This window comes from Equus quagga, chromosome 18, assembly GCF_021613505.1.
Source record: "Equus quagga isolate Etosha38 chromosome 18, UCLA_HA_Equagga_1.0, whole genome shotgun sequence".
In the NCBI taxonomy this organism is placed as follows: Eukaryota; Metazoa; Chordata; class Mammalia; order Perissodactyla; family Equidae; genus Equus; species Equus quagga.
Window position 1 is genome coordinate 1,636,080 of NC_060284.1, and position 15,275 is coordinate 1,651,354.

Below are 15,275 nucleotides of genomic sequence, written 5' to 3' on the forward strand. Positions count from 1 at the left end.
TATTGTTGGATCTTGTTCTTTGATCCATCCTGCCACTCTGTGTCTTTTGATTGGGGAGTTCAATCCATTTACATTTAGAGTGATTATTGAGATGTGGGGGCCTACCACTACCATTTTGTGTCTTGTTTTCTGGTTTTCTTCAATTTCCTTTGTTTCTCGTCCCATGGTTTAATCTGTTCTGATGTAGAGCTGCTACTCTCTGTTGTTGTCCTTCTACTTATCTCCTCTGCTCTTGGTTTTGTAGCCCCTTTCCTTTTTTGGATTTTTCAGGAATGAGGGTTTTCCTGAGGATTTCCTGAAGAGGAGGTTTTGTGGCAATGAACTCCCTTAATTTTTGTTTATCTGCGAAAGTTTTTATTTCTCCATCATATTTGAAGGATATTTTCGCTGGGTAGAGAATTCTCGGCTGTAGATTTTTGTCCTTCAGATTTTTGAATATATCATTCCACTCTCTTCTAGCCTGTAAAGTTTCTGCTGAGAAATCTGCTGATAGCCTGATGGGGGTTCCTTTGTAGGTTAGTTTCTTTTGCCTGGCTGTCCTTAGTATTTTCTCCTTGTCGTTGACTTTTGCTAGCTTCACTACTATATGCCGTGGAGTTGGTCTTCTTGCATTGATAAAGTTTGGAGATCTATTGGCTTCTGTCACCGGAAGATCCATCTCTCTCACCAGATTTGGGAAGTTCTCAGCCATTATTTCTTTGAATAGGCTTTCTGCCCCTTTCTCCTTCTCTTCTCCCTCTGGTATACCTATAATCCTTACGTTGCATCTCCTAATTGTGTCTGATAATTCTCGGAGAGTTTCTTCATTTCTTTTTAGTCTTGCTTCTCTCTCCTCCTCTGCCTGCAGCAATTCTATATTGCCATCTTCCAAATTGCTAATTCTTTCCTCCATATTATCGGCCCTACTGTTCAGAGCATCTAGATTTTTCTTAATCTCCTCTATTGTGTTCTTCATTTCCAATATTTCTGTTTGGTTCTTCTTTATCGTATCAAACTCTTTTGTGACATAGCTCCTGAACTCGTTGAGTTGTCGGTCAGAATTCTCTTTTAACTCATTGAGTATTTTAATGATGGCTGTTTTGAAGTCATCATCATTTAGGTTATATATCTCATTTTCTTTGGGATTCTTTTCTGTGTATTTGTTACTTTCTTTCTGTTCTGGAGATTTAATGTATTTTTTCATATTGCTTGATGTTGTTGATTTGTGCCTCCGCATGGAGATAGAGTTTAGTTGCTCCTTTCACTTGTTTCAGCTGCTGCGGTGGGGGAGCAGCTGTTTATACTGCACCAACCAGGAACCCTGTCCGCAGTTGCTAACTGGGCCTGGGCCCCTCCTCGTAGTCACAGTGGTCCTTTGGATTCCCTCCTCTGCCGTGGGGGCCGTCACAGGGGGGCTTCAGGCTGCTGGTGCCTACTGTTGCAGCCCACCTAGATGTGCTCCCTCCTTGGGGTCTGCAACGGTGTTATGGGCTTTTCCAGCGGCCAGGGGTGGGATCACTTATATTTGTCGCTCCGTTGCTGTCGGCACCCACAAAATCTCACTTGTCCTCTATGGGTCGCAGGAGAGCTATTGGCATCTTCTACAGTCTGTGGTTAGTTCACCTAGCTATGCTGCTTTTGCCCTGGGGTCTTCCAGCCTTGTGGCTGCCGTCTGGGTGCCTTCTACTGGTGCTGTGCAGAGGCTTTCCCTAAGGCTGCTGTGAGCCTGTAGGGTTTCCCCCTAGGCTACGGAGCTGGGTCTCTGGAACTCCCCCCAGCCCCAGTCCTCTCCGAGATCTCCGGCAATCCCTAGTCCCACGGGGTGGGCAATGGCAGCTGGGGGTCGCGCCGCCCTCTGGGATTCTCTCCGGGACTCTCCCGGAGCCGTGAATGCTGGGCGTGGCCCCTCCGCTAATGGCAGACAGAGAGTTTTGTCTGCTGCCCGGGCGGAATTCTGTAACGTCCCCTCCGGGGTGCAGAGTGGGCCTATGGAACTTCCCCCAGCCCCAGTCCTCTCCGAGATCTCCGGCAATCCCTACTCCCACGGGGCGGGCAACGGCAGCTGGGAGACCTCCGTACCCTCAGCGACTCTCTCTGGGACTCTCCAGGCGCCGCGAACACCAGGCGGGGTCTCCCCGCCAATGGGGCCCAGGTGTGCAACTCCAAAGTTTCCCTCTGCGTTTAGGAGTAATTGCGGGGGGTTTAGGTAGGGTTCTGGTCACCTGTTTCCACCGTCGCTCCTCTGTTGTGTGCTTGCTCCTGCCGTAGATGTGTGTAGATCCTCTGGGGGCGTCCGTTGGAAGAAAGCCGCTTGCGGGTACTAGGCTGCTCGGTCGGGGTCGGAGAGTTTTCACCTATTTCCACATCCTCCCGGAGGAAAGTCCGTCCGCCTTCCGATGTATAGTTGCGTGGGTATCTCAGACATCCTGAGATGCTGTCTGGATATCCTTTGTTAAGCGATGAGTGTCCAAATAATTGTAGACTCGAAGGGGGAGAGACAAAGAGGACTACTCACGGCGCCATCTTGGATCTTCTCCTCCATCCACATTTTTGAGGACAAATACAAGACAGGAAGGAAGCTGACCCTTCTCAGACGCCTGCTGTCTGCCACACGCCTTCCCAGCTGTATCACTCAGTTGTAATGCAAAGTTTCCCCAACTTTTTCTCTAAGATCTGTCTCACCAGGTATGTCAGTGTCGTAGCGTGAGGCTCTGTTAGCCTGTCGCTGCTGGCACAGAGCAGACGCTCCACAGGCACGTGCTGGACTCCTCTCTGCTCACTGCCCCTCGTTCAGTTGCTGCTGCTCAGAAGGGGCGGCACAGCCTGAGCCAGGTGTTTCTGGCTGCTGTTCCAGTGCTCTTTCTTTTTGTTTACAAGTACAAACAACGAGGACGAATTCAGCCAAATTAGCTGTCCCTCTGTGTGATGTGCAGGTCAGGATTTTCAGTCTTTAGCGGGGAAGTCAGCTCTGGGTCTTCACAAAGGTGGAACTGCAGACCTGCAGGCTGATTTTCAAATAGAGGTGGCTTTGCCCTTCCAAAGGCCACCTGACCCACGCTGGAAGGAGTAACAGCACTATTGCCATTGATAGGACAGTTTAGGACTTTTATTCTAAAAATTCCGTGAGCACCATTATTGACTTTTCCATGTCTCTCTTCTCTCTTTTCGACTGTGATCCTTTAAAGTGGAGGCCACAAGGTCCCCGTCACTGTGCATCCTTCCTTTCACAGCTGGCTCTGAAAACCACCCGGGGGCACTTGAGGCGAAGCTCCCAAGCTTTGGTTCCTTCAGCACTGGCCCTTTCTCAAGCTCCTGTTCTGTTCTGCCAGGTGCTGAAGAAACAAGACAAAGTTGGTCATATTAGTGTATGGGAGACAGATACATAAAAAGTTGCAACATGATGTCACCAGATCGTGACAAGGTAAACCAGTCGCGCTGTAGAAGGGGCACTGCCAGGGGCTCAGGGAAGCATCATGGCATGAAGGAACTTCTGAGTTCATTTTATGTCATATAGTCTGTTTAGGAGCAAAGTTTAGAAAAAAAAAAAAAAAGGGCCAGGGTAGGGGGAGTTCTGGGATCTTTCTCCCATGTGGGAGAAATTAGAAAGGATCTAAATCTAAATGAGAGAGAGTTCTGATCCTAAAACATAAGCTGCAGGAAGGCAGCTAAGGGTAGTGACAGTCATCCAGGGACCTCGGCTGCAGTCCCAGGACGTTAGGGGTGGGTTAACCTCTCAGGTTGGAAACCAATAGGGAATTGATGAGGCGGCATGAGACTGTAGCCTAATCTAGTAACAATGAATGGCTGGGCGTAACCTGAGCATTATCTGTTGTACTGTTACAAATTGGATGGGAGCCTGCTGAAGAAGGCTGTGTCAGTGTGCCCAGAAAAGAAACTGGGGCAGGGAGGCTTGGGGGTGTCAGATAGGACTCCAGCATCCCCCAAAGGAGAAAGTGTCCAGTCCAGGAGATTGTTTTCACCGACCCTATGGTAGAGTCAGGAACCTGGGTTTGTCGCAGCTCGATTCCATTTACTATCATCATTAGCATCTTTATTAAATAGTAGTTATCTGCCAGATACTGTGCTAAGTGCTTTTCGTGTATTGCTTCACTTAATCCTTTCAGCATCCCTATGGTGTAACTACTCTTAGTTTTCCCTTTCGATGAGGAAACTGAGGCTTGGAGATGTCACATAGCTGCTCAGGGCTGCAGAACTCGTAGGTCGAGGAACTAGGGTCACAGACTCCCAACACTTGGCTGTTCGAGTCACACCTCTCCTCTCCAGGTCGCTTACCTTCCTGCCATCTGTGTCCTAGACCTGCTACCTGGGTGTCTCAGACATGTACCGGGGGCCAGCGTAAGCCCATCTTTTCTCCTGTCCAGGGCGCTCCCTGCCCTGCCCCAGTCCAGGCGCAGGAGTGCATGCCTTCGAGTAGACATCAGATGGTGATTCCTCTGGGCTGTGTTGAGAGGCAGACAGAAGCATTCTGGTCAGTTGATTGGTGTCACCATTTATTTCAATAAACTGCCCTTGAGCTCGGCGTTGGTTTCCACATGTTTTAGTAGTTTACTTCTCTCGAAAGTCTGGACTCTGCACTTCTCTGTAGGGTTCAAGACTGACTTATCTTTGTATCTCCCAGTGTTTTCAATGAATGTACTTTTTTGCCTCTACTTGAATATCTTAAGGGGGGAAATAGTACTAATTACATCAGGATCTGAACCCTGAAAGGATGTAATATTCAGTATAAATACAGACATAGGGATTACTGGTGCAACAGAGAAGAAGAAACTAGCTGAAGTGACCGTCAGAGGATGTCTGAGGGTCTTAAAGCCTGATTGATCGAAGGAGCCAGAAGAGCACTTGGAAAAGACAAGCCTGCGCTCATTTCTAGGGTTCGTCCAGATGGACACACAAAACTTTTACCCCTGGTGTGTTGGTCGTTTGCTTCGTAGACTGCAGCCCCATTCAGTGGTGTTTGCTGCCATTGGAGAGTCAAGCTACAGTGTTGTTAACTGGTTGTGCCTTTTGCCTTTCAGGAAGACGTCCCCCAGCTGGTTGGTCAAGGTGTGGTGGCGGGTCAGCAGCAGGCCCTGGAGTGCCCAACTGACAGCGTACGTGTCTTGCACTTTAGGTTTGCTCTCCTGGGGTGTGTGCGTTCTGGATGGGTTCCAGAAGAAAAGGGGGTGATGGCAATGAAATCAGATCCTTCATTACTGGGCAGGAGGTTATGGTGTATCTTACAACCTGAAGTCAGCCCACAAGTGTGTTACTGATTCTGGGGAAGGCTTGTGGAAATATCCTGTGCGTCTTTCTGTCCGATCCCCTAAGCAGGTGTCTGAAGGTTGGGCATCCCTGAAAACACACTGCACTTAAACTCTGAGGGTGCTGTCTCCCATGACGTCATACATAAGCTTTTAAAATGGGAGAAATTGTAGTTCTATAAACATAAATGCAAGACTTTCATGTTCCTTGCATTTTGAGTCTCACTTCTCAAAAAATAACTACAGACTTCTGTCTGTCAGACTTTTGTACTTGTTGCTGTTGAGTTTTTTCTTGTTTTTTCTGAATTCCTGATTCTCATTTCTATGTGCTAGTTTATACTTTTGTGCTGCTAAAATTTACATTATTACTCTATTAACTATTTTTATGTTTAATGAACTATAGATTACTAGAGCTTACAGGAAATATGTCATATTTCAAACATTGCCAAAGAAAATGCCTTTGAAAAATCTCCAAAATTATATGCTAAAAACCTAAATAAAGAAAAGTAGGTGTAGAAAGAACCTTAAAAATAAGCATTCAGTTCAACTGAAAACCTGTAAGTAATTATTTTTAAAATTTAAAACCAGATTTTTTGCTTTACGTAATGCATTTGAAAATGCTATTAATATGTTAATACTTTATGTACTGCCACCTGTCTTGGGGCACACATCAAAATTTTATAACTAAAATTTTATAACTGTAGAATTTTCAAGCTGGGACAAATCTTAAATGTCATCTGACCTTTCTTTTCCTGATGAAAACTGAGCACTTATATATCGAAAGCATTCTCCTTTGGGAAGGTGCCTATAGCCCAGGACAGAAGCGGCCCGGAGATCCACCGGCAGCCCCTGCAGTGAGCCTGTGTCAGCCACTGCTCTCCAGCCGTCTGAGCTCTTCCAGGACGGATGAGCTTCCGTGTGGACCTGGAGCCTTCTGTCCCTGAAGATTCTCACTCAGAAGCTGACCGATTTTGTTAATATGTTGGCAAAGCACATAAAATATTAATAGCTGCTGTTAATTCAACTCCTCAGTTGTTCCTGGCACAGCAATAGACTTATTTGTGTGCTTTTCTCTTTAATCTTCACAACAACCTTGCAAGATACAGCAATCCCGCCACCGAGTCACAGACGAGGAAGTTGAGGCGAGAGGGTGAAGCGACTTGCCTGTGGTCGCACTGCTCATTAGTGACAGCAAACTCAGCAATTCATAGCTGCTTCTGAGTAGTGCGGGGTTTTTTCCTGTCATGAAGACCTGATGAAGTATAGACCCTTTCCCCAGAAAAACACTAAGTATAATTTTGATATAACCACAGAAGTTTTATAGTTCCCAGAACTCCCTCTGTGAATCTCTTGGAAACTCATTTACCATGGGTTAAGAACCCATGGTTTAACTTTAATAAATAAGTCTCAATTAAAAAAAAACATACTTGCCTGGGCTTCACACCCCTAGGTGCCAATTTATTTGGTCTAGGTTGGAGGTCCCAGCATCCATAAATTTTAAAGGTTCTCTAGCAGTTCCTATTATGAAGACAGGGTTGAGACCCACTGGCTTAGTTAGGTTGGATGTCCTATAGAGTCCATTCCACTGTCATATTCGAAAATAGTAACATTCAACAGTGAATCCCTTCTTTCTGGTCTTTCATACTTAGTAGTTTGGTTTTGTGCCAATGGAAAGTCAGGGGAGCGCATGCATCCATCACAGGTACCGACAGCAAGAGGTCTGCGTCTAAACGTGTGTGTTTGGATGTCTCACTTGGTTTCTATGGACCGTTTCCTTGTTTTTCAATTGAGCTCAATGCTACCAATATCTGTTGGAGACCTCTGTGTACAGTGAAATGGGGTACTGCACAGAACTGGATCTAAAGACAGGCAGCAAACCTTCCCCGCTGTTAGAAAAAGTCCTAGTGTAGTGATTGCTGTCTCTTGTGCTTTGCTGTTTTAAAGTTCACATGATTGTTTCATATAAGAACTCTGTGGCTTGCATTCAGGTTTGTTGTCGATGTTCTTTCTTGAGCTGATGCAAACGAAAGTTGGACATAAGTACTTATGAGTTAAGGTTAGACTCAGCTGCTGCCAGAAGTTTCTCCTTTGCATGGCAGTCTGGGTGTGATCAGTTTGAGGATGATATGGTGTCTCCACAGTGTCACGGACCCAGGCACCTCTTCTCTGATTACTGCACCGTTCTTATTTAGTTATGCTGTCATCCTCAGAACATGGCATCCATTTCTTGGTCTAAGATGACCGCTCCACTTATTGCCATCCCAGCTGCATTCCAGCTAGGGAGAAGGGAAGGCAGGATCCTTCTCATAGGAGAATGACCTGAAAATTGTGCAGTTCATGTCTGTTTACATCTCATTGACAAGAACTTAGTCTGTGGACCCATGTAGCTTTGAGGAGGCTAGAAAATGGGATCCTTAGAGTAACTGGACATCTAGGTGGTTCCATTGTTCACTTTTCTGATGGTCACCCCTTATTTGTCATTTTCTCCTTCCCTCTTTTTAAAATCACTGAAAATATGTATTTGAATAAGTCTTTTTAAGTAAGTATGTGGTCATTATTAAATGATGGTGATAGAAAAACTATAGGGAAAAAATGAATATGCGCAGAATCATTGCCAGCTGCCGTTTCATAAGCTCTCTAAACTTGTAGCATTCTTCAACTACTGACTTTTGTCTTCCTCTAATTAGCTGTGTGGTTTCAGATATGTCACTTGACATTTGGGTCTTGGTTTCTTTATCTGGAAGAGAAAGTAAGATTGTCTAACTCTCAAGCTTGTTCTCATGATTAAATGAATCCATGGTTGTGAGAGTGTTTGGAAGCCTGGACAGCACAGTTCACGTGTGAGGGGTGGCGGTGTCTAGTTGTTACCTGCTGCACAGTGCCCTGTGTTGAGGCACAGCCTCCCACTGACAGCATCTGGAGTGTATTTGTCCTGGAGCAGCTGCCTTGATCCTATTTCTGGACTCGAGGGGCAGCCTGGTGCTTCACCGCCTGCACCAGACTCCAGCCGGGGACGGGTTCCCTAGCTAATTGCTGATCCGGAAGGCAGGCCAAGTCACTACTGATATTTCTTACCTGCCCGTTAAGCAAGCATAGAGTCCTTGTGGGGTTTTTCTTGGTTTTCTAATACTGATATTCATTGGAGGTATTACCAACAGATATCCAGAATTACAAGTTAATTTTCAATAGCTCCCATGGCAGAGGTCTCTGCACCTTCATTGACTCACGATTCATTTCCCTCTCTGAGTTTCCATGTCTTCAGTTTTGCTCTTCTATAGCCATTCCTTCGCTTACTCATTCATTCATTTATCAAACATTTATTGAGGTCCTACTGTGTTCCAGGCACTGGGAATCAAAGGTGAGTGAGGGACAGTTCTTTTAGGTGAATTAAATGTACCTGATACCCTGGCACTCAGGGCCTCAGTAGATGTTTGTGGTTCCTGCCCCCGTGTTGCTCTTTAACTCCCGCCTGCATCCTTGGCTGTTGTGAGTGTGTCCAGCGGAGATGGGCGGTGCTGTATGCGCAGAACATTTGCAGCCTAGATTGTCTTTCAGTGGAGACAGCACTGATATCTGGACTTCACATTGATTTCATCAGAATGAATAGAAACTCTGAAAATTTTGTTCTGCTTCCCAGCCCCAGCTTCACCTGTAGACCACGATGATAGAGTATCTTCAGCTTTATCCTTCTTCCCATCCTTGATCCATCCTTCACTGAAGCATTTTAGACATGAAGTTAGATAGAAAAGCGTGAGGAATGGGCAAAAATCTCCCGAACCCCTCTTGCCACCTCTCCCGCTCTAACTTCTCGAAAGACATGATTGGAGGGCACCATTGTTTTGGGAATAGCACCAATTTGAACGTCTTCTCCTCTTGTTACTTTGCTCCTCTTTGACATTCATCTAATTTTCCTTCCTTTTGTAGGCTGTCAGCCAGATGAAGCAGCAACAGTATTCAGCACAAGTCTCCTTGGGTTCACAAGACATACCCTTAGCACCAGCGCCCTCGTACTCTTCCACAGATGCCGACTTCCCAGGCTACGGTATGGCTCTCTTTCCAAGCAGAGCTGAGTTGGCTCATCAAACCTTAGAGAAGGAAGGGATGGTGATGTTCTGAAAAGAGCGCTGGACCGGGGTCAGGGCGCCTGGCTTGTGTCCCTCCTCCACGCCCTCAGCTTTGGGACTGGGCCAGGTTACCACTTCCTGCTTCGTTTTCCTCGTCTCCACCAGTGGGATTGCCTAGTGCCTGTTCAATAGAAAAGAGCCGGCACAGAAAAGGCCTCAGTAAATGCTATTTGGATCTGAGGCTTGCAGATTATTCTCTAATCTCTCCAGAGGCCTGCATTTAGTTCATAAGTAAGATCTCTTAGAAATCATATTGAACCAAATTGTCAGCTTTGCATATGTTGAGGAAAGCTATTTGAACACTGTTAATTTTCAGTGCTTGAAGAAACTGGTGTTCACTTTCTCTCTTTGAATTCCTGGCTTGAATTATGCTGACTGGTGGCTGAAAATAGAACTTCAAAATGAATAATAAGTATTTCCATTTTGCTTTTATGCACTATAAGTCAGTTAAAAAAAATGTACTGTTTAAAACACCATGCTCACCAATGGCAAAGCATAACTCTGCATGAATTAGCAAGCCTGACACCTTTAAGGTGTGGTCTTTTAGGTATTTTTTCATAAATATTCATAAAAACTTTATCAAGCAGGTGTTCTAAAGCACTAGATTTTTACTAAAATGCTTGATGAATAGGTCAGAAAACTTTGACCCCTGGGTCAAAATTTGGCCCGCCATCTGTTTTTATGTGGTCTGCAAGCTAAAAATAGTTTTCATTTTTAAAAGGTTGAAGAAAATCAAAAGAATATTTAATGAAGATTATGTGAAATTCAAATGTCAGTGTCCATAAATAAGGTTTTCCTAGAATACTCGTTTGCTTACTTTCACACTGTAGTGATAGAACTGAGTAATTGCACCAGAGACCATGTGGCCTGTAAAGCCCAAAATGTTCACTACCTGCCTTCTACCGAAAGGGTTTGCTGACCTCACTGTCGACTAATTGAGTTTTGATAATACATATCACATATTTATACCTTGATAACAGAAATTAATCCTCTTACAATTTAATCTCTGAAAACTTCATTCGTTTAGTCATCCATGTACCAATCGTTTCCTAGGGGCTTGGTGTGAGTCAGGCCTTGGGCTGGATTCTATGAGAGAGACATTCCTGACTCGGGACTGGCGAGGGGGAGGCGGAAGAGGAGGAGGGAAAGAAAGGCGGCCTCCAGGATCTCTTACTGTTGTTCTCTCCTCACTCAGGACTAAACGAGTCATTGGCAAGAGGAGTAGAGACTTTTTAGAGCATCCATGAACTTCTGCCACTATTATGCATTGTTTTTATTGTAAATTAATGGAAAATGTAGCATGAAATACATATGCTGCAAAACGTCTAGAGACAAGTTAGGTTTACAATTTAATATTCTACTTCTAATACGGCATTTTTTACTGTTACTGAGGTTGTCACTAAGTTTCCCATTCTTAACCAGGAGGCCATTAGATTAATAAACTCCGTGTGGTCAGGAACAGCAGCTCCGTGGATGCCTACACTCTGCCAGGCCCTGGGCTGGGGGCCTCACGACGTATCCGTGCGTTCAGTTCCTCTGACAGCCTATTGGATAGGGGTCACATGCGTTTTTCTAATGAGAAGTTTCGCCCACCTTCTCAGTCCCTCTTGGGAACTTCAAGCCACGTCTGCACCACTCCAAAACCTGTGCCCTTGTGCCATGAACACCATGATTGTTGCTGAGTCAGAGCAGGACCCCCCACAGGCTGACCTTGAGCCTCTTTCCCTTTGTTTTATACCAGGGATTGGCAGACTTTCTCTGTAAAGTGCCAGATAGTAAATATTGAAGGCTTGCGGGCCATGCGGTCTCTATCGCAGCTGCTCGACTCCACCGTTGTGGCGCGAGAGCAGCCATAGACCAGATGTAAACAGATTAGCAGGGCTGTGTTCCAATATGACTTTACTTATGGACATTGAAATTTGAATTTCGTGTAATTTTCACATCTTGAAGTACTATATTTCTTTTGGTTTTTTTTTCAACCTCTGGAAAATTTTAAAACGATTCCTGGCCCGCAGGCCATGGTCGGCCGCCCTCCGTGTGCAGTTTACTGAGCTTCCTGGGTCTCAGCGTGGCCCTGTGCGCTCACGGCAGCGACCAGCAGGGGGCGCCCTCTGGGGTCGGCCCGCTTGTGAGTCACGCCAGCGCGGGGACCAGAACTGGTGATGGACCGGTTACCGGGAGCGGAGACGTCCTCTGGCGACGTTGTTTGTAAAAGACTCCCCTGAAACTGACGTTCTGAGTGTTTCGGTTTTTCAGTGGTCAGGTTCAGTTACCTGGACAACACACATATGTAGAACTTATGCTAAATGGTTATTATTAAACATCTTTCTTAGCCTGTAAATATTTTGTTCCCAGTTTTTGGAAAAACCAGGTCTAAAACAATGATTTTTAAGAAGTAAACCTTTGTAAAAATGCAGTGACTCTTAACAAGCTTTTCAGTTACAGACCCAGCAATTAATTCTTGAATGTTGTGTTTATAATACATTTTTTTTCCACTGTATACATAATTGGAGATAATTTTTAGGTAATTGTTATTCTTGGTTACATCATACTTTATTGATTAAATCCTTTGTACGTTAATTCGTATGATGGGCTCTGTAACTATTGAAGCCTTATTTCTTAACTGGTATTTATAACTGTAACTCAGAATCTTCTGTCACACTAGTCTTTATTCTCGTGATAACATATGCCTGTATGAACTTGGTCATTTAATCATCTTAAATTTTTCCATACCAGTTTTTGTGGTGTGTTTTAAGATTTAAAAAAATTTCAACTATACCTAAAATGGGTGATTTTGGAAAGGGAAGCAGTTTATTGTTTTAGTGTCAAAAGTGTGGTAGGAATATCATGTTTCGTCCCTGGGTGACTGGGCAGTCGTGACCCAGCTTTTCTGTCGTGGGGCATGCAGGAAAGGAGTGCGATGGTGCATGTGCAGACCCCGCCCTCCTGGGCCCTGAGTGCCAAGCTGAGCTGCGCCTTCCACCTGCCTCTCACTCTGTTCCATCCTTGTCCAGGTGGTTTCCAGGCTCCGCTGTCAGTGGACCCTGCCACGTGTCCCATTGTCCCTGGCCAGGAGATGATTATAGAAATATCCAAGGGACGCTCGGGGCTCGGGCTCAGCATCGTGGGAGGAAAGGACACGCCCTTGGTGAGTCTCCGGAAGTGAAGTGTGTCCCCTGTCACACGGGTGGTTGCTGCGCCTCGTTATGGCCTGTGTCACGTCTGCGGAAGATTTGCCTTTTTCCTGGTCCGGAGAAGACCTAAGTGTAAACAGCATCCATATGCTGCCAGCTCTCAGGTGTTTCTCAGTCTTTAACATCCACTAGGGTTTTCTCCACCTTATAGATGCTCCTTAGACCAGCAACATAACGGCATTCAGAAATGTTACGACAGGATTTAGGATGGTGCCTGGCATGTGCTAAGTGTGAAATAGGTATGAACTACTATCATCGTCATCATCATTATTTAGTGGAATGCAGCATCGAAGCATACTGCACATTCCACCATGCCAGCCCAACAACTTAGGCTTTGCTTTATTCTGACCATATTCATGTCCACTCATAATCTTTTTTAGAAATTGGTCTAGAACATCATTTTTTGCTTGGATGATGGATCTTTGATTATTTGGTACCTTTTGATTGTCACTAATCAATAGTGCCATTAAAATGTAAAACTTCCTGGGTTTTGATTTACTCAAAATTGAGTTAATCAATGCACAGATATTTGAGTGGGTAAAACATGCACATTATTCAATGTTAAATTGACACGAAAAGATATAAAGGGAAAAATAAACCTCCCTCGTACCCTTTCACCCTGGCTCTGCCCTCCACCCACCCCACGCAGGGCCTCTCCCTAGAGATAGTCACTCATTAATGCGTATGCTAATTCATAGTCATATAGAAATGAATATGTTTAGTGAGGAATAAATTGTATTTGCCAGATTTACAGATAAAGCAAGTATAATATGATCAATAAAGTGATTTTTTCCACTTTGGGTGGAACATAATGTTCCTGTGTTAGTGCTGTTGGAAGTAGGAAGGGCCTGCTCTGTTTTTTGTAATAAACATTAGTCCTGACACACTAGGCAGCTCAGGAACAGCATCTGCTGCAGAACCCGAGTCGGTGCCTTCCACACAGCTCCTGGTCGTGGTCCCCTCCTCCTGCCCCTCCTGATCTAGAGAATCCTGCTGCTGACTTCGATCCTCCTAGGAACCCCAGAACCTGGATGTGCTCAGAGGCCGCTGTTTATTTATTAGAGGATTTTATCTCCTTCGGCTTCATTAAAGTTCTGGTAGCACTTTTCTCCAGAGCTGAAGATAATTTATTTCCTGAATTACTCTCCTTTGGCCTGTGCAAGCAGGAACTGCTGTGTGTGGCTTCCCCCATACACTGTGCTGTTGTCATCAGCTTGGTGGAACTGGGAACACCTGGAGTTCACGACCTCAGCAGCCAGGTGTAGCTCCAGCCCTTTCCTGTTGGCCTCCTTATGGCCCTGGAGCTTTTCTGCGTCTCTTGTGGTCTGGCTTGGAAGGCTCTCTGTTCAGCTTTCGTCATTGAGGAGAGGGGCAAACTGTTCCTTAGAAGTAAGTTTCCCTTCAAGTGAGTGGCTCCAGGCTGTCTTTTGAAATCATGTTTTTAGTAATGCCTTCTAATTATATGTGAGCTGGTGTTTGCGCAGTTCATGGAAACACTTTGGCCAGCCTTTCAGCCATCCTGCCAGCTCCTGCTGTGTGAGGAGGAAACACACCACCCACGTAAGACCACACCAGACCACTGTTACCCAGACCCACACATGCAGTCCAGCCTCTCAGACTCTGCTCCGCTCCCTGAAGACTGCTTTCCTTCTGCCTTCCCCCAACAAGATTCTGTGCCTCCTCCAGTCCCCTCCCCGAGGATGTCTTCCCCATCAGGATCCAGTGCCTCCTCCAGTCCCCTCCCCGAGGATGTCTTCCCCATCAGGATCCTGTGCCTCCTCCAGTCCCCTCCCCGAGGACGTCTTACTCATCAGGATCCTGTGCCTCCTCTGGTCCCCTCCCTGGCTACGTCTTTCCTGGCCCCCCAGCTGCCATGGTCTCTCCTCTGCTGAACGTGGAGCTGATGGTCGGTGTTCCTGTCTTAGCTCTCCGTCTTACTTTCTCTCTACCATTCACCAGCTGAGGCAGGCTCCTCAAGCTCTGGAGCCTATTTCCTGGTCTTTAACAGGGACAGTCATGCCTTGTGGAGCTGTAGGAGGGTCAGCGAGGTACCTGGAGACAGTGCTTGGCCTCGTCCCAGTACATAGTGAGAAACTGCGCATGACACGTACTCCCCAGCCTCTGTTCCCACAGGTGCAGCCTGAGCTTCATGGTCCTGACTCACAGGGTGGTGATGAAATCAGACTTCATAAGCAGTAGGACATTTTGTATGTATGTGCACATGTGTAGCTGTTACACTAAGGCCGTTGGGAAATTTCCAGAAACTGCTAGTTGACCCTGAACATGGGATGTCTCCTCCCAGGGCCTGTTTCCTCATTTTCCCAAAGAGATGTTCCTGAATATTAAATAAATTGAATTTGTACAAATAAAGCTATATTTGAAATGAACCAGAGAAATTACATTTTAAGGAAATTCTGTAGTGAATTCTTTCATAAAGAAAAACTAACCCTCTGATTTATTTTTTGTAAAATAAGTGTCTTTCTACTGCTTAAAATAAGGCAGAACTAGATTTCCCAGAGGAAATCAGAAGAGTTTAATCAGCGTGTCTGGCCTGGCTGAATGAGTTTGTTAGTTGATTCTTTTTTTTGCTTTTGTTGTTGTTCATCTGATTTTGCTTTGTGTGGGTGGTTGGAAAACCTGAATAAGATGTGCCCATGCTGCTCCTGGGTCTTTAATATTCAAACGTCTGTGCTGCCGGCCGCCAGCTTGGCACTTCC

The 15,275-nt window shown here is 45.6% G+C and overlaps 1 protein-coding gene across 3 annotated transcripts in view; it reads left to right on the plus strand.

Annotated features, from left to right (window-relative positions):
• Positions 1–15,275, plus strand: part of PATJ (PATJ crumbs cell polarity complex component) — a 305,804-nt gene that overhangs the window by 234,074 nt on the left and 56,455 nt on the right. For all 3 annotated transcript variants that reach the window (XM_046645368.1, XM_046645370.1, XM_046645369.1), the window contains exons 31-33: positions 5,016–5,090; positions 9,165–9,282; positions 12,379–12,512. In XM_046645368.1, the coding sequence (XP_046501324.1) occupies positions 5,016–5,090; positions 9,165–9,282; positions 12,379–12,512 (327 nt within the window). The remainder of the gene's footprint in view (positions 1–5,015; positions 5,091–9,164; positions 9,283–12,378; positions 12,513–15,275) is intronic.